The sequence below is a fragment of the Rhea pennata genome, chromosome 1, assembly GCF_028389875.1.
Source record: "Rhea pennata isolate bPtePen1 chromosome 1, bPtePen1.pri, whole genome shotgun sequence".
Lineage (NCBI taxonomy): Eukaryota > Metazoa > Chordata > Aves > Rheiformes > Rheidae > Rhea > Rhea pennata.
Window position 1 is genome coordinate 12,901,236 of NC_084663.1, and position 27,489 is coordinate 12,928,724.

The 27,489-nt window shown below is 39.5% G+C and overlaps 1 protein-coding gene across 7 annotated transcripts in view; it reads left to right on the plus strand.

Moving 5' to 3' along the window:
* Window positions 1–27,489, plus strand: part of MAGI2 (membrane associated guanylate kinase, WW and PDZ domain containing 2) — a 749,564-nt gene that overhangs the window by 473,566 nt on the left and 248,509 nt on the right. For all 7 annotated transcript variants that reach the window (XM_062581410.1, XM_062581437.1, XM_062581429.1 and 4 more), the window contains exon 4: window positions 22,836–23,051. In XM_062581410.1, the coding sequence (XP_062437394.1) occupies window positions 22,836–23,051 (216 nt within the window). The remainder of the gene's footprint in view (window positions 1–22,835; window positions 23,052–27,489) is intronic.

Sequence of the window (27,489 nt, forward strand, 5' to 3'; positions counted from 1 at the left end):
CAGAGGATTAGGCCAGTAGGAACTGGTGGGTTTTATCACCTTTGTATATCAAACTGCTTTAGGCACTTCTGGGAGTCTCAGTCTGGTTGTAGTGGTACAGTTCAGGAAAATGACAAACTGGAGGGGAGTTCATGAAAAAAAAAATGGGGAAGGACATGATCCATGTGAGAAACTCAGAGCTCAGTCTGTCCAGCTTAGCAAAATGAAGCTAAAGGGGTGGCAGTGTCATACTTTGCGAACACTTCCATGGTACTTGTAGAAACAGGTGTCAGGTAATAGATAGCTCTTCAGTGTCATAGCCAGAGTGTAACAAGATCCACTGGCTATATCTTGGAGCTGTTCGGATTAGACATAAAGCTTGTGTTTTTATTACTGGAGCCAAGTAATGCCAGGGTTACTTGGACAGACAAGCAATAATTGAAATTCAGGGAGGTTTGCAGAGGAATGTGTACCACAAAGGTACTGTGCTTTTTTGCAGTCTAAGGACCTAACTATGATCCCTTTTTTTTACCAATTAGTAAGATTCCTAGAGAGAAAAAGATGTTTTGTTTCAGTATCCCACTAGCTCCTACAGACCCCTGCTACAATCCTGCATCGTACAGCACCACAGTGACAAATGTTAATGGCCTGGAAGAGGTCACAACTGGAGCGCTCCTGTGGCAGAGCCTTTTCTCTTTCCAAGTGTGGGTCAGAAGCCTTGACGTGCCTGGCGCAGCGCTGTCACACAGCACCGACAGTGAATATATTTCTGGCAATCTCAGCATTCACAACAGATGGGACCATCTAATAGTTTTGGCATTCCCAGCGTGCTGCTGCCAATGTGACCCCGCGAGGTGGGCAGTTTTGTGTGTGAAGAGCTATCCTTCGCTTGTTAATAGGCTATTAGCATAAGTTAATGTGAGAGGTGCAGCTCTGTCCCAGGGCCCCGAACCCGGCGGCTGAGCGCGCTGCTGTCTGTCAGGAGGCTGCTCAGGTGCCCGCGCGCCCTGGTGAGATACAGGCAGTCTGCTCGGAGATGGCACGGCGAACGGAGCCCATGTGCATGTGAGGTTTTGGCTGCTTAGCAACTGCGTAGCAGAGGTGTCCCAGAAGGACGCACCGTCTGTTTCAGCTATAAATGTAAAACGTCCTTTTAAAACCTGCACAGTACATCCCAAAGAACATTGGAGCACTGTCTGCTTTTATAATGCCAAAGGTATGACCGAAACAGCTTCCCACCACGACAGCAGTACCACCGCTCCTGATAGGTGGTATCTGCATGGTGTATTGACTTCTTCTCCCAGTGAAAAGCTCCCTCTGGTCCCCATTGCCTTCCCCTTTCCAGCCAATTTCTGCTCTGTAGAGACCATCATCAAAAGAAAATCGTTTCTTTTTCAATCAGCTTCAATAAGTACCAGTATTTTTAAAAATAAGGATTCAGGTTGTGTATAGAAAATGACCATATGTTGCAAAGCATGTGTGAGCAAATGGTTCTTTAAAAATATGGTCCTTAATCTCAAATGTTCTCTTTTATAATGCATTTGCTACAACTCACAATTCAGAGAGAGAGAGTTGTGAGACTCAGTTGGTAAATGCTTGTGAAGCACTTTGAAAGTTTTCATCGAAAACACTATAGAAGACAAAAGTATAATTATTGGGTTTATGAGGATCAATATAATTAGAATTTAATTCAAACATTTTAATAATAAAAGAGCTAGGAAGCTGTAGTCCAAATAAATCAGCGAGATAAAATACCAGGATGAAATTAGGTAAATTCTTGGAGACATACTCACAAAAGCAGTTAGCATCTGATTCTTTATTTTTCTTTTTCTTTAAGAAAATTGTTTTATTTCATTGATAAATTGGATTTATTGTAATGTAATCAGCTGAGTGACAGCTACCTGCTAGATTTGGTCTTAGGTAACAGTTCTGCATGTTAATTTTTGAGTTTCAGCTGAGTTATGTCTGGAGAGGTAAGGAAAAAAGGAAAGAAAACAATATGTGGCTGTTAGCATACTTAACCTACTATTCTATGTTCTCAGTTGTTGACTGACATCTACGTTTGGAATAGATAAGTAAAATTTAGCTCAAAATCTGATAATTATCAGGCATAACTGTAAATACAAAGAATTTTTTAAAAGACGTTAAATACCTTTGTCCTGAAAATATGACCAGCTGATTAATTGGCATGGCAAATTATAAACATGTCACTTGGATGAGAAAAAAACATATTCATAGCAATCCATACCTCACTTTTTCAAATCAAAGCTGTGAATCGATTTTGTCTGAGGCTCTCTAACTGCTGTTTAAGCAGTTATTTCTGTTTTAAAGTCTTTTCTCCGATAATTAGTTTTGCTGTTCAGTGAACAGACAGACTGATGCAGCAGTTGGTCAAGTTAATTGTCTCAAATCTCATCCCAAGTTACATGAAGTACTAGTAGAGTTAAGCAGATCTTATTTTTTTTGCTTTTGCCCCTTCCTGACTACACTTTTACATTCCTCAACTACCATTCAGATCTCTAGATTTCCAGTTATTAGTTTATCTGATACAACCAGTGTAGAACTTCCTCTGTTATACAGTCATCTGAATGACATTTAGTTGTGCATTTAGAAAGCCTTACTAACAGCTAGCCTGATTTTTTTTGTATTTAATTTGGATTTGCAAGAAAATTGAAAGAGGTTTGAAGATAGAATATGAAAGATTTTGATGCAGTGATAAAGCTGAAAAAGACCTGATGGCTTAAAAGATACTTGCATCTTTTATTTTGCAATGATTGACTTGAATTAATAATATCAGTAGCACACCTGGATTTCACTGCCTCACTGGGGATTGACAGACATCCTCTTCTGGAACCAGCTGCCTTGGAGGAAGAGCTGCCATCCTTGGCTGCTCGCTGGCTCCCCCTCACACCTCGTCCTTCCCATAGTTCCCGTTTACCTGCCAGCAGACCGGTTGGTAATTGACAGCTCTCTAGTTTGCTTCGGGCAAAAGCAGCTAGGAGCACACACATAAACTATCAATAAGGATGATACTTCAGTAACAGGATGATGATTAGGAATGAGGGTCAAGTACAGCTTCCACTAGCCTTGGGTTTTGTTCCATTCTTGCAACACCGCTGCAGTCCAAAAGCTATTTTTGTAACTCTATTCAGAAATAGGTCTTGCTGAGCAAGGTTAGTGAATATAGTGACAATGGCATCTGTAAAAGCAGTAAATGTCAGTCTTTTGGTTATAAGATATGCATAGGAATCCAGCATTTTCAAAGAAAATACAAAAACTTTGTAGTAGAGAGGCACTGATGAAGTGTATGCTAACATAGCACTTTAATAGCATACAGAAGCAACTTTTAGGATCATTCGGGATGACACTTTTAATGTGGGACATACAGCTTAAAAATCGGAACAGACAGTAGCTCTGTAAGTTTTTCCTTGCAACCTGCTCCGTAGTCTTCTGATCTCATATTTCTTCTGAGGATCTCATTCTTGTTTATTTTCCATGCCAATGTCACCTTTGATCTTCTGCTGACATTGTGAAACAAACAGTACCAAACTCAACGTTTTTTTGTTTGCTTGTTTTTGTGATGAGGAAAATTACCATTAATTACAAGGCTTACACCATTCACTTATTTTATATTAGTAACTACATATTCCTTTTATTTACTGTCAGTTTGGGGTAGAACGTATGAAGTGCCCTAGCAGGGCACTTGTCATTATGCTGACCCTGCCAGTACCTTCAAACTGGCAAATCTGTGATTCTGTAAACTTTGCAGTTTAGCCTACTGGTTTAAGTTCAGCTGTAATGATTGGCTACAAAGACATCAAAGTTTTTTTGGAACTGCACTGCATTTGGCCCAGTTCCTAATAAATAACTCATTTTTTAAATTTTTGCCTGACATAATTGTGTTTGGTACAAACTGCTCCAAACAAGTAGGACCAACTGCTAGCTGACCATAAGAATGAACAGAGAATATATTGTTATTAGGAATAAGGGACTTACATTTACATAATTAAAAACACTCATTTCAGTGATGCTGCTCTGGATTTATGTTAGGGTAAGAGAGAGTTTTTTGCTGTGTTTCATCTCAGGAAGATATTGTTGAAATTGTCCAAACAAATCGTTCTTCAAGGTATATTCCCACTTGTGGGACACAGTGATCAAGTTAGGGGCAAGCTACTAACTGTAATAACTGCTTTCAAAACTCTCTCTTATGGGAGTGTATGATAAAATCTTGCTTCAAAGTGACATTATTACCTTATGTATATGCATGTGTGCAAAGTCTGGCTGCATCAGTTGTCTTTCTTTCTCATGCAGAGAAGAGATGCAATTTGCTCCACAGAGTATCCTTATCTGCTACCCTTGGGTGGTCTTGTCTCCCATCCATGCCCAATTCTTTCCCATTGTTCCTATTTATCTACCAGCAATGATTATTTTTATTACTATTAGTTATTATTAAATTATTAGTTATTATTTTATGTAGGGGATTACAGATCATGATTTGCAAACATAATTTGCTGGCAAGACCTAGAGTTAGAAAGAATTTGTTCCCATCAGCCAGCTGAAGACCGGTACCTGTGTCTAGTCCCAGTCACGTCTAGTTCTTCTTATTCTTTCCTCTGTTCACTGGAACTTGCTTGTTCAAGTTCAGAGTTAGAGTTTGACCCATTGATCTCAGACCTGTAGTAACAGGATACTTCAAAGCCTCTGAGAGTACAATCAGCCTTTGCATCCTGCTGCTATGGCAGAGGAAGTAACATTGCTTAGCTGCAGCCTCTTCTCTGCTTTCTGTCATCAAACATAGCCTCTTTGTCTTTTACCCCCAAATCATGGCATGTAATAAAAGTGGTACTTTTACAGACAACATCTCTTATGCGTTGATTGGTGCTTCCTTTCTCATCCCATTGCTGCTTGTTTGATACCTTTGTCCTTAGCGATAACTCAGGAACGTCCTGTGGCACTAATACCTCTAAATGCATCCTGCAATTGTGTGCAGGGGCCCAGCAGGCAGAAGGACAGAGTTAAGAAATATTGTTAAGACCTGATCTGTTAGGCATCCTGACCTTTAAGATGGGAAAGTAGCAGTGGCTTTTTGAGAGTTTACAAGGCTTTTCCAGGCCAGACTGGAATCATGAAGAAAAAAGTGGCCTGCCTTTGCAGTGAAGAGAGTGTTCCTTGCTCTCTTTCCCCACCCTAAATTTTCTTTGCCACTTCTCTCCATTCTTGCTCTCATTTTTCCAGATTCAAAGCTGAAACCCTTTGCTTTGAAACTCAGGTCAGGAGTTTCAAAGGGCAAGGCACTGGGCATTACTGTTGCTAAGAGCAGTCTGTCCTCTCCCAGCTGCGTGTTTGTGCATAGACAGGGTCAGAGTGTGATTGAAGCCTGAGAGATGCACAAGAGCAGAGACTTGAAATTAAATAGTCTTTGAATTTTTCTCTTAACTAGTCTCACTCTGGCACAGACTCCTGCCTTAGGGGGATGATCCAGTGGAATAGCAATGACCCAAAGCTACTGCTGTGCACAGTCAAGCATGCAAGGAGAAGAATTTATCTCAAAGTGTCCCTATGAGGATATTCAGGCTGCAAATAAATGTTTGTAAAGGATGTACATGGATATTAAAAGAATAAGGATTTTACACTTTTCTGAATAAAAATGATTTTTCTGAAATACTGAATGATACATAGGAAAAAAAATGAAAAATCGTGGTAGGTGAGACCTTCATCTCTTCCCTCATTTATTACTAGCACCCATGGTGTAGCTGTCCTAATTAAAAAGAACTTGCCCTTTCAAACAGAGGAGATATAGATAGATTCTGATCCAAATGGCCTCATAGAAAAGAAATTGCTGAATTAAGTCATTATTCTAATTAACATTTATACTCCTAATGTTAACAATGTACTTTTAAAAGGAATCAGTAGCATAGATATCCCTCCTTAAATCATCCAATGGTTTGGTGCAACTAGTGATTTTAATTACCCTTTTGTTATCAATTTAGACAGATCTAGGTGTGATTGTATTGTAAATCAGTTATCTCAAGAAAGTCATTAATGAGGTAAGGACTGATAGATGCTTTCAGTTATGAATGGCCCAAGTGGTTTACCTAAGTTTATTTTGCTTATGAAAAGAGGTGACCCTTCACCAATAACCAGACAATAATGTATCAGCTATTACTCAGTGAGTTTGGTTTTACCTTCAACTTGCCAGGATTAGCCCAGTCCGCTTGTGCTCTACATGCCTAAATTGTTTTAATGATTGTAATTCACAGAACTGTAGCATCTCTTTTGACTTTGTTTATACATTTCTTGTCTCCCTTAGTATAAATCATAAAGACAACTTAATTGGTTTATATTTCTGAAGCAGTTTGAAATGTGAAGCTTTGCATAAGTGTTCAAGGTTGTTATTACTTTGTGACTCCTCCCAAGTCATTTAACTTCCAGAATGAAGAGAAATTATTTGCCATTTGCAAGAGTAAATACAGTGAATCTTGTCAAAAGTAATCACTAAAGGATCACCAGAAAATACCTTTTGTTTCATAGGATTGCATTTTAAATATTTAAGCTTTACATCTCTTAAATCCATTACCCTCACTGGAAGTATTTGATTTATGCTTGTATGAAAGGAGAATTGGATCCTTCATACCTGTGGCAGTGAGGGGACAGTTTCATGATAGGACAAAGTTCCTGAAAAGTAGATGTCTTCAATATATAGGTTTTTACTATAATTGAAACAGTGGTCCATTTGATACACTTAGAACTTGAGATTATGACTTTTTTATTTCATAGGAGACAAATGTATAATTATATCAGTGTTTATTATTAGAGATTGGAAGATTTCTTCATTCATACATGTATATCTTATCTAAAGAATTTATGTAAGCCCAGCTGATGGTGTGTTTTTTCATAGAGCAATGTTAACTGGAGACTAGCCCTCTAGCTTTTCCTTAGGACTGGACCAGTGCTCAGCATTACAAGAGATTTTTTGTCATGTTCAGTCTTCAAAACAATAAAGATACACTTGAGACAGATGGTTGTGCATTTAATTCCTCTTGTTACTTCCACTGGCTCACAGGGCAGAATCAAGAGCTATCTATGACAAAGCAGAAAAGTCTTTTACCCCAAAACAAGAATTTAGGATCAGAAATGAAACAAGGAGGCAAAACAAGGACAGCAAACAAAAAGCAGCCCAGGGCAACGTAGTGTGTCAAGGAGAAAGAGACACATAAGAAAGATGTGGACAGTTGTGCATGTTTGCTTCAATCTGCAATGACTGTGTAGGCCACACATCAAAAAAGTTGGACTGTCTGTTTGACAGAGAACAAAAAAAGATATAGCTCAATTTTTTCAGCTATTGCTGTTTTTTGAATAATTGAAATTATTTGAGCTGTCAAACTGGTGTATAAAAATTCATTTACTTTAGCTCTGTTTTTAACTATTTGCCTAACTGCTTTCAGGCAATTATTAGATGTCATCTTGGAGTGACAAACTGAAGGCTCCTGTAGCGTTTTAACAACTATCCTTTCCACAATTGATGAGCTAGGATCTACAGCTCTCACTGATGTAACTTCCATTTGTTTCATATCTTTCTAGCATAAATTAAGGTCAAAATTTGGACCCTTCAGCCTAGCAGCACATTAAGTCCGTCAGCTCTAACAGATGCTTCATTTCTCCAGTTGCGTGCATGCACAGAAATGTCCATTTTGGGGGGACCAAAGTGTCTATTTCCACCTAAATTCAGTCATGGCTGAGAAATGAATGGGATGCACCTATCTCCCACACATTTCCATAGCAACCCTATTCATGCTTGGAGAATGCATAAACTGAATTTGGTACCTGGTGAAATGCACAGGCTCTTATGGTGGTGATGCTGCTCTCCTGATAGCCTCGTGATTCAAACAATGAGGAAGTGGAAGGCTAGGGTGGTTTAAGCTCTCATCTTGCACTCTTCAAAAGAGTACCCTAACTACTGGGTAAAGGAGACCCTCCATTCTTTCTGTTGGGAAAATGACATTGTGAAGCCAATAATTTGTGGTGCCTAACAGAGACTAAGCCAGAGGTAGCCTGATTATACAGTTTAAGAGTGAGAAGACTCAACTAAGTGTGGCCAAGTTCATTTGTTAGACAATCAAGAACTCTCCCTTGCCCTACTCTACTCTTCTGAGGGCTGTAGCTGTGTGATAGCCTGACTGCAGAAAATATTAATTGCATCATTAGGGCCCTAGAAGGAAGGGTGGTCCAAAAAAGCTGGTTAAGATTCAAGCATCATTTCATCCAAGCTCAAGTGCAGTGGATCCCTATGAGTAAGAAGTCAAGCAAAGGGGGCAGGAGACCTGCATGGGTGAGGAAGGAGCTCCTGGCAAAACTCAGACAGAAGAAAGTACACAGAATGTGGAAAAAAGGACAGGCAACTTAGGAGGAATATAGGAACATTGTCAGAGCATGTGGGGATGTGACGAGGAAGGCTAAGGCCCATTTGGAATTGAATCTGGCAAGGGTTATCAAGGACAACATGAACAGCTTCTTCAGCAAAAGGAAGACTAGGGAGAATGTGGGCCCGTTACTGAATGGGGCGGTTGCCATGATACAGAGAAGGCAGAGTTACTGACTGCCTCCTTTGCTTCAGTGTTTACTTCTAAGACTGACCCTCAGGAATCCCAGACCCTGGAGACAAGAGAGAAAGTCTACAGAAAGGAAGATTATCCTTTGGTTGAGGAGGACCGAGTTAGAGGTCTTTTAGACAAACCTGACATCCACAAATACATGGCCCAGATGGGATGCACCCACAAGTGCTGAGGGAGCTGGTGGATATTTTTGCTAGGCCACTCTTCATCATCTTTGAAAGGACATGGAGAACTGGAGAGGTGCCTGCGTACTCAAAGAAAGCCAATGTCACTCCAATCTTCAAAAAGGGCAAGAAGGAGGAACCAAGAAACTACAGGCCAGTCAGCCTCACCTCCATCCCTGGAAAGGTGATGGAACAGCTCATTCTGCATGTCAACTCTAAGCATATGGAGGAAAAGAAGGTGATCAGTCAGCATGGATTCACCAAGGGGAAATCATGCTTAACCAATCTGATAGCCTCCTATGATGGAATGACTGGCTGGGTAGATGAGGGGAGAGCAGTAGACGTCTACCTTGACTTCAGCAAGGCTTTTGACACTGTCTCCCATAACATCCTCCTAGAGAAGCTCAGGAAGTGGGGTTTAGATGGGTGGACAGTGAGGTGGATTGAGAACTGACTGAAAGGCAGAGCTCAGAGGGTTGTCATCAGCAATGCAGAATCCAGTTGGAGGCCAGTAGCTAGTGATGTCCCCCTGAGGTCAGTTCTGGGGCCAGTCTTGTTCAATTTATTCATCAGTGACCTGGATGAGGGGACGGAGTGCCTCCTCAGCAAGTTTGCTGATGCTACCAAGCTGGGAGGAGTGGCTGATACACCCAAGGGCTGTGCTGCCATTCAGAGAGACCTAGACAGGCTGGAGAGCTGGGCGGACAGGAACCTCCTGAGGTTCAACAAGGGCTAGTGCAGAGTCCTGCACCTAGGGAGGAGGATCCTCAGGCACCAATACAGGCTGTGGGGCTGACCTGCTAGAAAGCAGCTCTGCAGAGAAGGACCTGGGAGTGCTGGTGGATGATAAGTCAACCATGAGCCAGCAATGAGCCCTTGTGGCCAAGAAGGCCAATGGTCTCCTGGGGTACATTAGGAAGAGTGTTGCCAGCAGGTCGAGGGAGGTGATCCTGCCCCTCTACTCAGCCCTGGGGAGGCCTCATCTCGAGTACTATGTCCGGTCCTGGGCTCCCCAGGACAAGAGAGACCTGGAGCTACTGGAGAGAGTCCAGCATAGGGCTACAAAGATGATTAGAGGGCTGGAGCTTCTCTCCTATGAGGAAGAGCTGCAAGAGCTGGGCCTGTTCAGCCTGGAGAAGAGAGGATTTGAGGGGGGATCTTATCAATGCCTACAAATACCTTAAGGGAAGATGTCAAGAGGATGGGACCAGACTCTTTCAGTGGTGCCCAGTGACAAGACAAGAGGCAACAAGCACAAGCTGAAACACAGGAAGTTCCACCTGAATATAAGGAAAAATTTGTTTCCTGTGAGAGTGACAGCGTGCTCAAAGAGGTTGCCGAGAGATGTTGTGGAGTCTGCTTCTCTGGAGATATTCAAAGCCCACCTGGACACAATCCTGTGGAACATGCTCTAGGTGCCCCTGCATGAGATGGGGGTTTGGACTAGATGATCTCCAGAGGCCTCCTCCAACCACAAGCATTCTGTGATTCTGCAAAAGTAACCAGTTCACAGAATCATAGAATCAGTAAGAATCATAGAAGGGACCTCTGGAGATCATCTAGTCCAACCTCCCCGCTCAGCAGGGTCACTCCACTCCTGTGTCCTACACAGTGATCTTGGAGGGATGAATTGCTCTCTGGAAGTGGGCAGTTTTTTGGTTGCTGACCATTTAAAGAATCTGTTTACATCAGACATCTTTTAGATGGCTAATGATATATGACATGATTGATACCTTTAATAACCCAATATACTTAATTATGTTATTGCTTTTTGCCATCAAAGATTTAGGCTTCACAAATTATGAGATTAACCACTTCCCTTGAACTCCAATTTTGTAGGATTTATACATACTTTTTAAAGTTCTTGTAGAATTAAAAATTCTTTGCCATAATAGGGAACAGCTTTCAGCATGCCTCACCTTTGATAGCAGAGCCTGTATGGTTTAACACCTTTACACATGATGTGGAAAGAAAGTGTGAGGAAGATTCTAAAAGCATTTCTATACAAGATTTAATTTAATTTAGTCTGGACCATGGATGCAGAGACAATGTGAAGCTGCAAAAGGACAAAAGAAAGAAAAAGTTATGGATAAATGAATGGGAAAGCATCACAGTAGATGAAATTTTGTATTGATAAATACAAATCAGGGAACCATATGGTTCTAAAGTTACTATCAATGCTAGAGATATACAGCATTACTGTATGCATTACTGCAGACAGATCATTTTATAGTGGCAGCCTTCTTCTGCTAAAGAAAAAGTAGAATTAAAGGTGTAAACCGGAAGGCAGCTTAGAGAAGGAATGAAATAATGAGTAATGCAAAGACTCAACAATTTGTTTAAGAACATACATACAGTATTGGCCCTGGCTTTTTAAGAAAAAAAATCACAGAACTAAAAGGTATTCTGAGAAAAGTAAAGGAAAGTAATAAATACCCTATGAAAAAAAATCAAATGTATTGCATGGGTTTACCTAAAAAAAGGAGACAAACAAAAAAGGATAGAGTAAAAATATTTAAATACAAATTTTACATAAAATTAAAGGTGAGAAATTGAAGTTCAGTGACATTAAACACTTTCATGTAAAACACAATTAAACTATGGAACTTATGAAGGTTTGAGATCAAGTTTGAGTCAAAAAATGAAACGTATTTCAAGAACATACAGCTATATAACAAATTTTGGAGAAATTACCTTCATATTAAATGAATTCATTATTACTGAAGAGCTATCTGAAAATGCTGTGTGTAGGGGAGCAGGGACTCATGGAATTTTACTCAGAAATTTCTCTTGCGGAGATCTTCCAGTCCTGAGAACTGTCTGATCTGTCTTTTGCTGGAGACAAGACACTGGATTTGTATCAAACTCCAAGTTTGATCCCTATCTTAACTGCTATATTTCCTTATGCACGGGCTTATTTTAAAAGGTGGCATTTATAGACATCTTTTACAATTTCACAGTGGCATTTTCAGGGGGTTATATTTGGAATTCTGTTGTCTCCAACTTCCTTTTGACAACCTCAAGGAAGCCTTCTAGATTGTTTATTTTGGCTGACATTTCTTGAAAAACAAATTTGAAGAAAAAGAGAGATCCCTGTAGTCAATCAGTTTTTCTATTCATTTATTCAGGCTGCTGTGAAGAAAGCTATCTTGCCAATTGGAAAGTTGTGTAGGGAATCCTTGCCTTATGTGCCTAAAAAGGCATCTGCAGATTGTCCTGGATAATCATCTTGCACACCTTAAATAAATCAGATGTTCCCTGTTGATTCTTCCCTTAAGGAATTGTTGAAATAAATGAAAATATTTCCCAGAAGCTCCCAGTAATTGCATGCCAAAAAAAAAAAACCACTGAAAAAAGAGAAAAACTGTGTAAATTTTATATTCATCAAGGGAAAAATATTAATTTTTCACACTAAGGTAAATCTGTAGGCTTTAAAGCTAATTGAAGTGATAAATCCCAAATTTTAAGCATTAACTAAACATTTAAGGGACACTTTGTGTTCCCATTTTCCCTCAAAGTTAGTGGGATATCAATTACTCAATTTGCTTTCCACCACCTTGAACTGGATATGAATGAAACATAAACCTGAACTTTTCTTATGGGTCTTTTGCTACCAATGAGTTCTTGGGGTATAACAAGGATTTTTATTTTCTCCACAGCTCAACTAGCACATAAAGATGCAAGATGATGCAATCCTCAGGCCTTAAAAACTGTCTAGCTGCATTGTAACATAATTTTCAGACAGAGTAAAATCAATAAAAATTAAAAACTGCTTATTTTTAAGAAATGCTACTTATTTTGGAGTCATTCAGAAGAATTTACATTGGAAAAAAAAATATTGAGGTATGATCAAAGAATCACAGAATGCTTGTGGTTGGAGGAGACCTCTGGAGATCATCTAGTCCAAACCCCCATCTCATGCAGGGGCACCTAGAGCACGTTCCACAGGATTGTGTCCAGGTGGGCTTTGAATATCTCCAGAGAAGCAGACTCCACAACATCTCTCGGCAACCTCTTTGAGCGCTCTGTCACTCTCACAGGAAACAAATTTTTCCTTATATTCAGGTGGAACTTCCCGTGTTTCAGCTTGTGCTTGTTGCCTCTTGTCTTGTCATTGGGCACCACTGAAAGAGTCTGGTCCCATCCTCTTGACATCTTCCCTTAAGGTATTTGTAGGCATTGATAAAATCCCCCCTCAAATCCTCTCTTCTCCAGGCTGAACAGGCCCAGCTCTTGCAGCTCTTCCTCATAGGAGAGAAGCTCCAGCCCTCTAATCATCTTTGTAGCCCTATGCTGGACTCTCTCCAGTAGCTCCAGGTCTCTCTTGTCCTGGGGAGCCCAGAACTGGACACAGGACTCGAGATGAGGCCTCCCCAGGGCTGAGTAGAGGGGCAGGATCACCTCCCTCGACCTGCTGGCAACACTCTTCCTAATGCACCCCAGGAGACCATTGGCCTTCTTGGCCACAAGGGCTCATTGCTGGCTCATGGTTGACTTGTCATCCACCAGCACTCCCAGGTCCTTCTCTGCAGAGCTGCTTTCTAGCAGGTCAGCCCCACAGCCTGTACTGGTGCCTGAGGATACTCCTCCCTAGGTGCAGGACTCTGCACTTTGCGTTGTTGAGCCTCCACCCAACTCTCTCTCTCTCTCTCACCTTTAAACCTGACACCTAAATTCTAAGCAGCTGAATTGAAATGAGTTAGAGCCCATCCCTTCCTATCATTTAGAGGTCAGACATAATGACAAGCGGTCAGGCAGGGGCTGAATCCAGACAACACCAGCGTGGATATAATGAAAAGATGTGTGCTGTTGGACGAATTGTCTTGGTATCTGTGCTAAATTGCCAGAACTATTTCAGAGCAAGGAGTGTACTGTTTAAGAACTGAACCACATCTTTCTCATGGGAAAGTAGAGATTTCAAATTAAGTGTGGCATTGCTGTTTTGAAGACCAGGTCAGATGAAAATATTCCTTTAACGTGTACAAAATACAGTAAAATGGTTACTAATATATTTATTAAGTTGAATTATTGCACAGTCTTGTTCCAACCCCCTGCATTTATGCCTCTGTGAGGGTAAAGTCCAAATGTTCTTTCACATTAATTATTAATTCCTTTCCCTCAGTCCATGATTTTACTTAAATAAGTGAAAGTAACCTCTTAAAGAGATTCTTCTAGAACTTTCATGTCTGCTGTGCTTGTTATATGATCAAAACATGGAAGTTAAAGGTCACTTTATATTTGCTAGCAGTTCTGAGATCTATGATGATCTGCAGTGCATGCAGCACACTGCTGCATCTGATAAGCAGCCACCTCGGTTCGAGGCCATTATCTGAAATGGATTTGTTCTGTTTCTCAGAGGGAAATACAAACTTGAAGAATATTTGGGAGAAATAAGGTCAGGGCCTTAATCTTTGAGGAATATTAAAGCAAGCATGTTCCTTCTCCAAAGCCACCTCCACCTGAACTTAACACAGGATGATTTATAGTTGCTTCATTTGAAATGTATTTACACCTCCAGCCCATGGGATTCATGGGTCTGATGGGAGAGCTGTTATTTCCCAACTGTGAAAGATTTAATACTCAGGAGAGTTGTTTCTGTTCACATGGTTTGGTCTTGCTAGGAATTAAAGGAAAGTCTTGAAAACAGTTCAGGCAGTATCTGGTTCTGTAAAGCTGAAATTGTTCTTTCTACTTGCTTGCTTTCTGCTTGCAAGTTCTTATAAATTAATCTTTACTTTGACAGATTTTTGCACATCATTTTTATGGATTAGTCTCCTGTATGTGCCTAAATTTGTAGATGAGATACTCCTAATAGCAACAACTAGAGACTATGTATAGGGTAAAACCACCCTAGCAATTAAAAAAAAGGAAAAAAGAAAAAAGAGAAATGAATACTTCAGTTAAAACAAAAAAAAGATTATATACAAAATGGAAGTAAGAAAACAGAGATGGAGATAACTTAGGAGTCTGAACACTTTCTAAAACACAGTGAACCACACAATGACTTCTGTGAGGAAAATATTTTTAAAAATGAGTATTAACTTTGGATGCCTTAATTTCAAGTTTTTCAAAATTCCTGAAAATCATAATTGGTTTATGTTTCTTGATCTAGAACTCAGTAATGGAGGCTCATAAAACCAATAATTAGTTCATAAAAGTCTCTGTTAAGTTGTCCATTTTTATTGATGTATCTTTTGCAGATATGATGCACTCTATCAGCACCTTAAGGAAACAAGAATTGATCTGTCATTAATATTTTTCTTGGAAAATATTTATTCAATTAAATAAAAATTTAATACACTTATTAATTTGAAGTAGATTCATATATATGAGTCTTTACATTGACAGTCAGACAGTTTGTCTGGAAAAGAAAGATCCGTATTGGGGCATTTGGGGTCCTGCAGCAAGAGAGAACCAGAAGCTGGCCCGTCACGTTGCAATGTCTGGCAGCCCTGCTGTCTCGCTTCCTCTACTTATGAATTTAAAAACTTCTCATGCTAGTGCATTCACTGGGGGCCAGAACACTCTTGGGCAAAAATCCGTAGCTGTAATTAGTGATTTAATTTTAATGTAGATGAATAGACAATCCTGAAGCCAGTTATTAAAATGTCATTAATTGACACAGAAGTTAGCATATCTGCCTAGTGTCTGTTAGCAGAAGTTACAAAGACCAACCTCCATGAAAATTCTGCCTGAGGAAGAGACACAGCAACCAAGTCATCCAAAATCTTCCTGTCTCTGGGAAACAGCTGGCCACCCCCGGCCAGAAGATGATCAAGTGTTTGTTGGAAATGTACAGATTACTCAGAGCAGCACCATCTAACCCCCTCTGCTCTGACAGAACCCTAAGATCTTTGAAAAGTATTCATTTTGAGCAGATTTAGTCATAGCTCAAGCCAAATATATATGTGTTAGGTAGAAAATGGAGAGGATGGAAAGCAGATTTTATAGAAACTAGCCCTAGGGTTCTCTACTTCCAACTAGTATGGAATTAGTTCTGTACGTCATGTATTACTCATTTGACAGCACTCCCAAAGTAAATAAATTTTAATTTATATTTTTAATTCAGACATTAATGTAACAGTGAGGCTTAGAGAGCTAAGCAATCTGGTCCAAAGGCTTAGTTAAAAAAAGAAGAAAAAAGACTTCTCTGAGAGCTTCAGTCTTCTGCTGAAAATAGAGAAATTGAAAGCAATGGCAAAGTTCTTATTAAAAGTTTAAATTTACTTGCAAATGTTCCACAGAATAAAATAGAAATTAAAGCTGTTGTTGAAAAATATAATCAGAGTTGTATATTTAATAACAGGAGAAGTTTTCTTACATCCTGAAATATCTGAATTACTGCCTTTCCTGGCTACTTTGCCACTTCAATGTCACAAGCACTGTGAGCAAAAGGAATACCGACAGGATTTTAAAATATAAAGGCTTTAGAAGCCTTCATTTTTGGATGCCGCTTACATTAGCACCAACACTAGGAATTCTGCAACTTTGATCCATCAAGCAGCACTGCAAAACCATCATGAAAATGTATGAACCCAAGAACAAAATCTACTCACCCAACCTTACAGTAATGATTTAAAAAAGCCCTGACTATAATATAGTCACCCGTCAAAATAAATTACTCACTCAGGGTGAGTGGGTGAAAAGAAGTTTGCAAGCGTTCCTTAAGGAGGTGGTAATTGTCTTGAATTTTGTTAAAATACATCACTAATTATATTTTAACAACGTTTATGTACTGTTTCCTCTTTGGGAATTTTATAAGTTGGTTGTAAAAATCTTGAAAAAAGGCACCTTTTGCAGTTTTAAAATATTCTTTATTTTGCTCATAGTGCAAAGTTTGTAGTGTTTTCGTGACATGTTTATACTTCTAAATGAAGTATAGAGGTGATCAGAAAGATTAGAATAAAATATTTTCATAAGGAAATGTCAATTGATTAGACCTAAGTATTTTACAAACCAAGCGAATCCTGTCTACTTTCATGGCAAGGTGGATCTAACAGCACAGTAAAGTAAGCTCATGGTTGTTGTAGGCACCTGCACAGTTGGCCCTGGAGGTCTGTGCAGAGTTTAGGAGCTGTATGGAACCCAAGTTTAGGGATCCTACCTATCTTCAAGGTCTGTTGCACCCAATACCAAACCTTCTAAAGAAGGTATCTACAACCCATTCACCTGGGCTGTGCAGACCAATAACTTTTCAATACTCAAAACACATGATTCTGTTCTTGCTTGTCCTGCTGCCAGTGTACTTGAGCCTGCCCTAAGCAATACCAAAAACACAGGCTTTCTTTCTTGCTGTTTTCTGGAGCTTTCCCAAAGCCTGTACACTGTGTCCAAAGAATGCTCAAGGTTTAAAATCAAAGAAAACAAGATCTAGGCTCAGACTCGTGCAAACTCAAGCCTGACAGCCCAAGGCTTGCAAACTGTGGGCTGCTACAGATGGGGAATTCTTTCAGTTTTCCTTGTATTGTTAATGTTACACTTTTTAGTTTCTTCCTGAATCTGTTTTTTTTATTATATTTTTACTTTCATTTGGATAGTGTTCAGACTTCTTGATTATACACTAAAATTGAACAGATTGCTTCTTGAGATATGTGTTAGGCCTCTAGACATTAACAAATGCAGTTATCAGCTTTGAATAAAATATTCACATTTATTATTTAATTAAAAAAAATACTTTAACTGCTGTCTATTCAAAACTTTGTGCCACTGCAATGAGCTGTTTTCCACATGTGTTTGTCAGCTGTTACAGTATCAAATCTACCTCATTTACCAGCCAATGATTAGTCTTCAGAGTACTTTTCTCTTAATGTATTATCATCAGTTGCTGACCAGAGAAGGGATATGGAGAAATTTAACATTCATGATAAAATTCATGATTGCCATTCTAATAACTGAAAAACAAGGTTAATCTTTTATTTTCTAGAGATATGGCTGACTTGCACAATTTTGTCTAATACTTAGGCAATTTAAAGTTGTATAAACAGTACAGAGGGAGCAGTTTAAATTAGGGTGCTGAATAAGCAGAATTTGTGGTATGTTTTTAGCTTGATATTGTATCATTCCACTCTAAAAATAAGTGTGAAAAGAAATTTATATCTGTCTCTGGGCTCAGAATCTGAACCATACCAGTTCTGGAAGTATTTATATTAAGATCTTTTGACTCTGGCGTATCTCTGAATTTTTCTGATTGTTCATTCACAATATAATCTCCTAATTCCTCAGCACCACCATTTTACCTTTTCATAATATTTAATTTTTTTAAAGTATCATGAAATTATCATATATTGTGGAATTTTTCATTTCTTAGATGAGATTAGGGAGGCTTCAGAGGGCTACAGGTAGGACCCAGGGACCATCACAACAATAATCCTGTTCCAAAATAATCTGATAATTTTGGCTGGCTAGGACCTGAGGGAGCACCTTCCTCCACAGCCTGCGATGTGGACCTAGCCAGGAGCCTCCCTCCTCTCCGATCCTGGGGCACAGACAGGCAGGTCCACAGGAGAGTAAGGGAACACAGAGGAGGCACCTTGGGCACCCTTCACATCTGAGCCATCGCTTGCTGAAGGGGAGAGGTTGAGCCATGCTGGTCTCATTGGGTTGGAGGTGCAGGCAACCTGTAAGGCCGCGGCACGCGTGGACATAGGCCAGTCCTTACGATGCAGCACAAAACAACACAAAACTGTGTAAGCCTCTGTAGGAATATCTGCTTCCAGTAATGGGGATGACAGGGTGTCAGTCACAGTGAGAGTGGCATCAGCATATTTACCATCACTAGATCTGACTTTTCTTAACATGTCAACCTGATGATTCGTCTGCTTCTTTACTGCCGCCAAAAATGTAACTTTTGTTTTCTGTCAGGACTTACTATTTCTCAGGAAACAAGTTAGGATCTATTGCTTCAACATCAAATGCTTCATCAATATCATAAAGGTCTTACTGTTTTTTGAAATAGGTGAGATCCGGTTAATAAAAAATATAGCTATGTTGTCCTCCTTATTTTCCCCTTTTTGTGTCTCTCCTGACCTTCTGAATTTCTGGTTTGGTGTCTGTCTTCAGGATTAACTTCCACCGTAATTTTATCCGACTTCCTCTTTGCAAAACCTGGTATGCCTTTTCATGCAGGTCAGGGGTGGCAAAGGACACTTGATAATTGCAACGGTGTTGGGGATTCCAAGCCATTTCAGCAGCAAAGACAAACAGGTTAGGACAGACCATCTTCACTGTTCAGCTGCGCTCAGAAGTAGGCTGGCAGCACCGGTGCAATCAGGCGCGGTAGCAAGACCGATTAAGACATGAGGGCTTTTCCACAATTAGGTACTCATTCTGTACTGCCTGTCTGCATGAAGGCTTTTAGTCAGGTCCAGCCTAAAGAGCTTAGTTTAAGCACTGCTTGCTTAAACCGACCGCTTGACCTCTGTGCAGGGATGGCTGAGGAATATGCACACATTTAAGTACCGCGAGGAGACACGGGTGTAAGAGAGCAGTTAAACCAAAGGAAACCGTAGCCTCATATTTTGTTTCTATTACTGTCCCACAGTAGATGGTAAGGCATGAAATACAAGAACAGAGAAGGCATGCAGAGATACATGTTCCTCCCTGCAGCTATCTGTAACATTCTGAGCTGAAAACCCCACACTAGGTAAGGCAATTCCAAGGTTTAATTGGCCTTCTTTAGTTCCCCTATGTAATTCTTGAGGGGCAGCGTCCAAAACAGCAGCAAGTATACAGAAGTGAGGCGACTACGTGATTTGATACGGTGCTGTAAAGATGTCTGCTGCTTTGTGCTCTGTTCCTTTCTTAAAATCTCCTAACTGTTACATTTTGGAACCACGAGGTTCATACTTTCCTTTATTGTGCTTTATTTTTTTATTTAGTTCATCTTTTTTAAGAATTAAACACAATTGAAATGATTGGTGGGCTTTTTGTTCCTGCAGGAACCTTATGTTTCAACAGTAACATCTTGAACCAGGCCCTGTGCCTTGCTCAAGCAGGATCAAAAGTTGTTGCTTTTCTCAGATTTTCCAAACATCATTGCTACAAAAATTATTTAAAAATCTATTTTCTGCATTATGCCTTGATACGACATTTTCCCAGCCTTTACGAGAGTTAGTCTTCCATTATGTTTTGTGTTCTCACTGACTTGGTCAGCATGTTACCATCAAGGTTGAGAAATTCATGGTAAGTGTTAGTGCTATACTTCTACTTTGGCATTGAATTTCAAAACACAGAGAGACTTTTCAATACAAGATACAATTTACACTGATTCTAATTTCTCTATAATGTAGCATCATTCCTCCGTTGAACTGGCTGGGTTCCTCATCCAATACATTTTTACCTCTCTAATTATACTATTTCTTTTTATCATTTTTCTGGTACACTTATTATGTCAATATCTGTGGTTCAATTTCTTATTTTTATTGCCCCTGCTTACACATATATTTGAATTGAAATAGATAGCTCAGTCAAGTAATAATGCAGGACTCATGTTTAAATCAACCGTTACTTCATCATATAAGGGAAAAATAACATATTATGTTATAGGGTGGAAAGTGGAAATTATATTACTTTTTCAATTTGAAACTGAAAGAATTGGCTTCTAATCTTAAATGTGCAATTTTCTTTCTCATGTTTGATACATATTATGTTCACATAAATCTTTTGTCTCCTACTGAAATGTACAGTTGATCTGAGTTAAAATGAGTGTTTTTTTTTAAAAGCATAATTTACTAAAATAGAATGAATATGTCCTTCATTTAAAACATCTTTTAGTGTCTGTCCTCTTATCTACTCTTCAGAATTTTATCATTAGCTTACAAATGTGATAGTTATGGCATTTCAGCTTTCTTTAATCAATCATTGACCTTTAAAAAGTAGAATTTTCTTCTACACTTGATTTTGTATGACAAGTGGAAAAACTAAGAAAGAAGCACAGAATAGCCAAGGTACTGCACTTTTAATTACACTTTTGTATCACAGTGGACCTACAACCTTAGGTTTTGTATACTCTTATTTCTGGAATCGGTGGAAAAGTTTCACGAACCTTAGGGCAGCTACGATGCTGATACGCCTTCAAACGGTAAAATGGTGTAGGTTAGGGAGGAGACTTTTAAACTGGAGGCTTTTAAATCTTGTTTTTTCAAAGTATGTAACATTACAGGCACAGATTTCACTAATACAGATAACATGCTATTCAGGAAATACAAAAGTAGATTTTCAAGCTAGCATTGCTTTCAAAACCGTCTGTTATCAGGTGCTATCAAATACCATAAATGCAAAGCCCTGTTGGAGTTCAGAAGTTTGTTTGTGACCAGACCTAATTTTGACATTTTCTGGAGGTCCAGTTTTACAGCAGATCAGGGTAAATTTCTTCTCCCCTGATAAACCCCAAATTCTTCTCCCCTGCTTCAACAGCAAGAGTGTGAGGAGCCTGGTGCAGAGCGTGGGAGGGCAGGTCACCTTCGGCAGGCAGCCGTACCGCACCAGGACTCGTTCCCCCCGACTTCAGGGCTCCATGTGAAATCCCATAAAATCAAAAGAAAATCATTAGCAAGTCAGTGGTTTCTTTTGCCATCTCTGAAGTCCAGAATGAATATGAGGGCCATTTAACACAGTAAATTTTCCTAGTATATTACAATTACAGAAACATCTGCTCTGAATAACAATAATAATGCTAAACCACTGTGAAAATTCATAGAGTATACAGTAGTTGTAAGACTATTCAATTACTTGCCTTTATCAAGGTGGTACTGTGGCTGAACATTGTATTTCATAGCAAAACACAAAGGAATACTCATACCAGAAATATTTTTATGCTGCTTGCAAAATATATCTTATAATGCTTTGCTGTGCAGATATATTTCCCTATCTGTTTTGCATCTCTATGTTAAAATCATTTCTGGAAGTTGTTACTGCTTTGATTGTGCAGAAGCCTTACATTTTAGGACAAGAATTTATATACAGTCATATCAAATCCCTTCAGCAACTCTTAAGTATATTGGCACTGAATAGTGCAATAGTTTTGCACTACATAGTTTTTTTGGAAAAATTCCTCAGAGCTGGACAATAGTTTTCGATATTAACTGCTTGTTAATCTAGTTGTGAGGCATCATTTTCACTGCCCTCTTCATGAACTGTTGCCACTGTGAAGACAAAATAATGCAGAAAAATGCAACTTTCTCAAGAAAAAAAAGATAACTTTGCATAAATTATATATTTTTATCCATATGTCTTATTTTATTATTAGGAAACTAGTTTTGAGCCCAGATGTACTAGAAATTCAAACATACAGATCAGATAGATCAGATCAGATCATGGTCAATCTAATCTAATAACCTTCAGACAGAAAGTGGATGATTCAAAAGAAGTTGCCAGAGACTTCCTATGAGACAAATAGAGGGTAATCTGTCAGCCACTAAGTCTTCTTAGAATTTCTTAGTAGTTACAGATAATTTTAAGCCCTAAAGCCTAAGGTTTCATCTTTCTTTGAAAATATATTAGTATTAACAATTGCAAATCTAGAGCTTTGTCATGAATAGCAAAAATTTGACAAATACAAAAAGTGAAGTAGTACAGGCCTTGCTTATTATTGTGAATCACTAAGCAATAATGTACTTTCTAACCAGCTAAGAGAATTTTGAGGGTATGAAAATGATGTAACAGGATGAATATCCAATACCTCTATGGTCTCTTTGATTTTTCAGAAACTTTTATATTGTGGCATAAATGTTATAAAACTGATTAGTCCTAACTAGTGGTTGGAAATGAAGAATGACTTCAGTATGCTTCCTGCTTGTCTGTTGTTTAGATGAAAAAAATAGTGATTTAGCCTGTTAGAGTTTGAGGAAGCACAAATATGTAGTACATATTTGTGAGCATGATTGGATCACTAGTGCTACCACTAAAAATATCTACTACATCATGAAAAGTGGATTTTTAACCTCACAGAAAACATTTTAAACTAATCTTTATATTAGCTGATGTATTACATCACATAATCTCATTAATTAAACCAAAAGACAAAGAAGAAGTAGATGTAATGCTGTGAATGTACATGTTATTCCATTCCTTTTCTTTCCAGACAACTATTACGGCACCCCAAAGCCTCCAGCAGAACCAGCTCCATTATTGTTAAATGTAACAGATCAGATCCTTCCAGGTGCTACTCCTGGGGCTGAAGGCAAGCGTAAAAGGAATAAATCTGTGAGCAATATGGAGAAGACAAGTATTGAACCACCAGAAGAAGAAGAAGAAGAAAGACCTGTAGTCAATGGAAATGACATGACAGTAACACCAGGTTTGTTATTCCTTCTTACTTTGCAATGTGTTTCTGTTATTCACAGAGTTCTCAGCTGCCTCCTTTTGCAGTGAGAATATTCATGTTCAGGTAAGAATGCACTTGCAGACTGGAAGCCAGGAATACTGAATAATAGGACTGCTTTCAAACATAAAACAAACCACTTAACCTCTATTTTGGGAAGTCATCTTACTTAACTACAGTAAAGGTATCTGTCTCTAAGTTAGTCACCCTGAACCCTCTTTATAGCCAGAAGAGAAAAAAAAATCTACTGTCTAAGCACAGTTCATATGATCCGTTTTAGATTTCTAATCTAGGAAATCAATCACAACTGCCTATTTCTGTTCATTGGCTATAGAGAGAGTCTGAAGAGGTAGCTGAGACACAAATATCTATAATTTTGGTCAAATTAATCCCATCTATGCTTCAAGTTTCCTTTCTCTAAAATGATGATACTTGTAGCTCGCAAGAGAATTCACTAGACTATGAAGTGAACTTTTATAAAATATTATGAAATCTTAGAGATACTATGTCATGACAGCAAAGCTGCCATCCTATTGATGAATTCTGGCCAGTGCCAGTGAAACTGAGTTGCCAGTACTGTCACCTGAGCATCAAGAAGCTTTGTCAAACCTGCTTCAGTTTCTAGGCAGATAGGACATATTCAGTAATGTTCCAGATCCTGCATAAAGCTGATGAAGACTTCAGTTGCCTAGTCCTAAAACGTAGCAATTGTTTTACCCCTGGGATTATAGTTCTTCAGAAAAAGAGGAAATCAAGATATGGACTCATCCTTTTATCAAGCAGGTAATCAGTTTCCTCTGAAACATTTCAGCAAGAATCATCATTTGACAGTATTTAATCGTTTATTTAAATTCTGAAATAACGTTTTTTAATTCTGAAATACTATTTAAGACTTTTTTTTATTGTTATTCAAGTAGGATATTAAGGAATTCAGGCATTTATATCTCTTTGAGAAACAACTCTGAGCTCTCTTGGTGAACTTAGAAATTCAGAAACAAATGATTGAAGTAGAAGTCTTGTAGGGACAATCATACAGATAAGAAAATAAAGTGGTATATTACGTGTTTGCTGAATGTATAGGTTAATGTAAAACAATAAAATCATTCCCTAATCTAAATGCTGTGAGAAGGATATTCATACTCCTGATTTTTTATGTACTTTTTTTCTCCTTTTAATTAGAAAGTAGATCAAATTGAATATATTTGCTGCACGTTTTTCTATTGTAGTTGCCTAAAAATTAAGGGCAAATCCCCCAGGCAGAATCCACCCTCGTGTCTAAGCGGGTGACATGGAAGTGTAGGGGTGGAGCACATTCTCCCCACTCCACTCTCCAAAGTCCTGCAGAATTATCTCCGACCACTGCCATCACATGCTGTACAAGCTGTCCTCCTTCCATCCGCACAACATTGTATCTGCCAGCAATACTCTGACACTTAGTCTCTTTCCTACACTGCTAAGCTAAGCAAAAAAAGGATTGAAACCCAGGATGAATCCTTACGTAAAGCATCAGCACTGGCTCTGTTGCCAGGATACCTCCATGTGAAGGAAGCAGAGGCAGGATATGGTCTCTGATGTGTATTGTAGAAATCATTACAGAAATCATTCTTTGCAGTTATTCAAAAGGTGCCACAGGCTCCACCACTGCTGAGGTGCAATTTCTAAGGCAATATATTCCAGTTCAAACTGGAACAAGAGGCAATATGTACCTGCTTTTTTTCTTGCTTTGGCCACCTGTCACTCACTTCTCACAGGCAAATTCTACATGAAGGACGACTAGGCAGCACCCAAGAAATAGCCACTGGCGTGCGCTGTGTTAAGGAATGAAATGCATGAGTAAGACAGCTCCGCCGGCCTTGCCCTCCTCACCCCCACGAAGTAATTCCTGTAGGTGTGGCTAGCCGAACAAGCGGTGCCTGTGCTGGCTCTCGGGTTTCATAAGCAGCGTTTTGTTGTGCGCTTGCACTGATTGAGGACTTCGGGGACTGGGGCAAAGCAGCTCTGTACGTACATGCTGTGTCGCCTTTATTGGGGAATGCAGCTCCCACGGATCCGGTTACTGTAGACGTTTTCTCTGTGAGCTGACAGTCGTAGCTGCCTCTAAAATGTATGTGCATTTGTAGTTTGTGTCTCTGAACGGTCAGGAAAACGGAAGCGTGCTAATGTTTTAGGGGAGGTCCGCCCCCGCTGAAGGGAGCAGCGTAGGCTTTGTACAGAAGCAACCACAGGCATGATGTGAAATAACAGTTCTTTTAGCAAGTATGTTCTGTTTTAAACGCCTCACTTCTAAAGGGAGTCTTTTATTAAATACAGGACTCTTGGGACATCTGAAAGATTGATACATTTTTTATAGATGCTCAACAACTTAACATCGTATTGCCTGCCAATGGTATAAGAGTGCTAGCAAAGCAAAGGACTGCTGTAACACCTGGGGCTGCTAAGTTGAAGAAGTAACAGATCTAAGATGAATCCAAGGAAAATTAACCTGTCTTTATCAAATCAGTAAGCAACATTTGTATTGGAGAGATCTTTGCTTTTGGTCTTATTTTTCATTTTAGTTTATGCCATTTCCTAATTGCTGACTGAGGAGGTAATCTGTGTACCTCTGGAGCTTTATTAGTAGGAATCTATTTTTCATCAATATTTCTATATACCTTGCTCCCTTTGCCATCAGATTTCCCTCTGACAGCTCTATATGGACAGACTGAAGGTCTTGAAGCATGATATATAATTGTCTTGCTTTTAATTTGTGCAGCTCAGTGTGTTTGCTCTATCTGACTTATGTCACTTGTCCTCAGCCCAGAACCCATCGGGAAGTTTTCCTACTTCTTTAGGGTGAGAATTTTGGTCATTTTAGTCAGTCCTTCCTCTTGAATCAAGTTCTTTCAGCATACATTACTGTTAACTAGGAGATGGAATTTATCTCATCAAATTTTACAGATTTATATACCTAAGTGCTTTACTTCTTGTTTGAAGTAAAACATCTGACGAAACTTTTCCCTTAAAAAATAAGAAGAGGCACTTCCAAAGAGCTAATGAGCATAGCTATTTAAGATATCCATTTTAGAGCATCTGCAACCTAGAATGCTTTATTGAGCCTCCAACTACACAGAAGCCTAGCTGGCTAAATTTAAGCAAATAATCCTACTATTGACCAAGCAGTGTACAAGAGACACAGTCTACAGAATAACTATTAGGATAGGCAAGAGATGATCACGAGTCTAGAGTCCATGTTGAGTTCTTCATATTTAAGGCAATTGCCCAAACTATTAGAGTCCTGGCTCTTCTGGGTTCAGCCTCTTCTAGTCACAAGTTTGGACAAGAAATCCTTCACCTGGGAAGCCCTTCCTGATGGCCACTTCATTGAAATTAACAATTTCTGCAAAACCGATGGTTTCACAAAAGAGGTAAAAAGATTGTCAAGCTGCAACCAGCTTGTAAGACATTCACTGTTCTTGGAGTCTGCAAAGAATTAAGCCAGTCTCCTTCACAGCCATCATCATGACTTGTTGGTCATGTCACATTTGCTTCACACTTCTGACTGATTATATGTTTTATTTTCTTCCAAATTCCAAAAGAACCATTCTGAAGTTGAAAGAATGCTTATATATATGTATTATTCTGACATTACTTGAACAATGGTAAGTTGTTCAATTTCACAGAATGAAATTTCTGGTAGGCTCAAAAATAATTGAGGGATAAGATAGTGTGCTTTTTAGGAGAGACAGGCCAGGGAGGCGAGGTGGTGGAGTTGCTTTTTATGTGAGAGAGCATCTGGAATGCATCGAGCTCTGCCTGGGGTGGAGGAGGAGGAGGCAGCCGAGAGCTTATGGGTAAAGATCAAAGGGCAGGCTAACACAGGGGACACTGTTCTGGGTGTCTACTACAGGCCACCTGACCAGGAAGAGAAAGTTGATGAGGCCTTCTGTAGACAGCTGGAGGTAGCCTCAAGATCACAGGCCCTGGTTCTCTTGGGGGACTTCAACCACCCTGACATCTGCTGGAGGGACAACACAGCAAGGCACAAACAGTCCAGGAGGCTTCTGCAATGCATTGATGATAACTTCTTGTCACAAATGGTGGAGGAGCCTATGAGGAAGGGTGTCCTGCTGGACCTTGTCCTTACCAACAGAGAGGGACTGGTTAGAGATGTGAAGGTTGGGGCACCTGTGGCTGCAGTGACCACAAGATGGTGGAGTTCAGGATCCTGCAGGAAAGAAGTAAGGCAACAAGCAGGATTGCAACCCTGGACTTCAGGAGAGCGGACTTCGGGCTCTTCAGAGACCTGATTGGTGGAATCTCATGGGTTAAGGCCCTAGAGGGAAGGGGGGTCCAGGAGAGCTGGCTAATATTCAAACATCACTTCCTCCAAGCTCAAGAGTGGTGCATCCCTATGAGTAAGAAGTGCAGCAGAAGG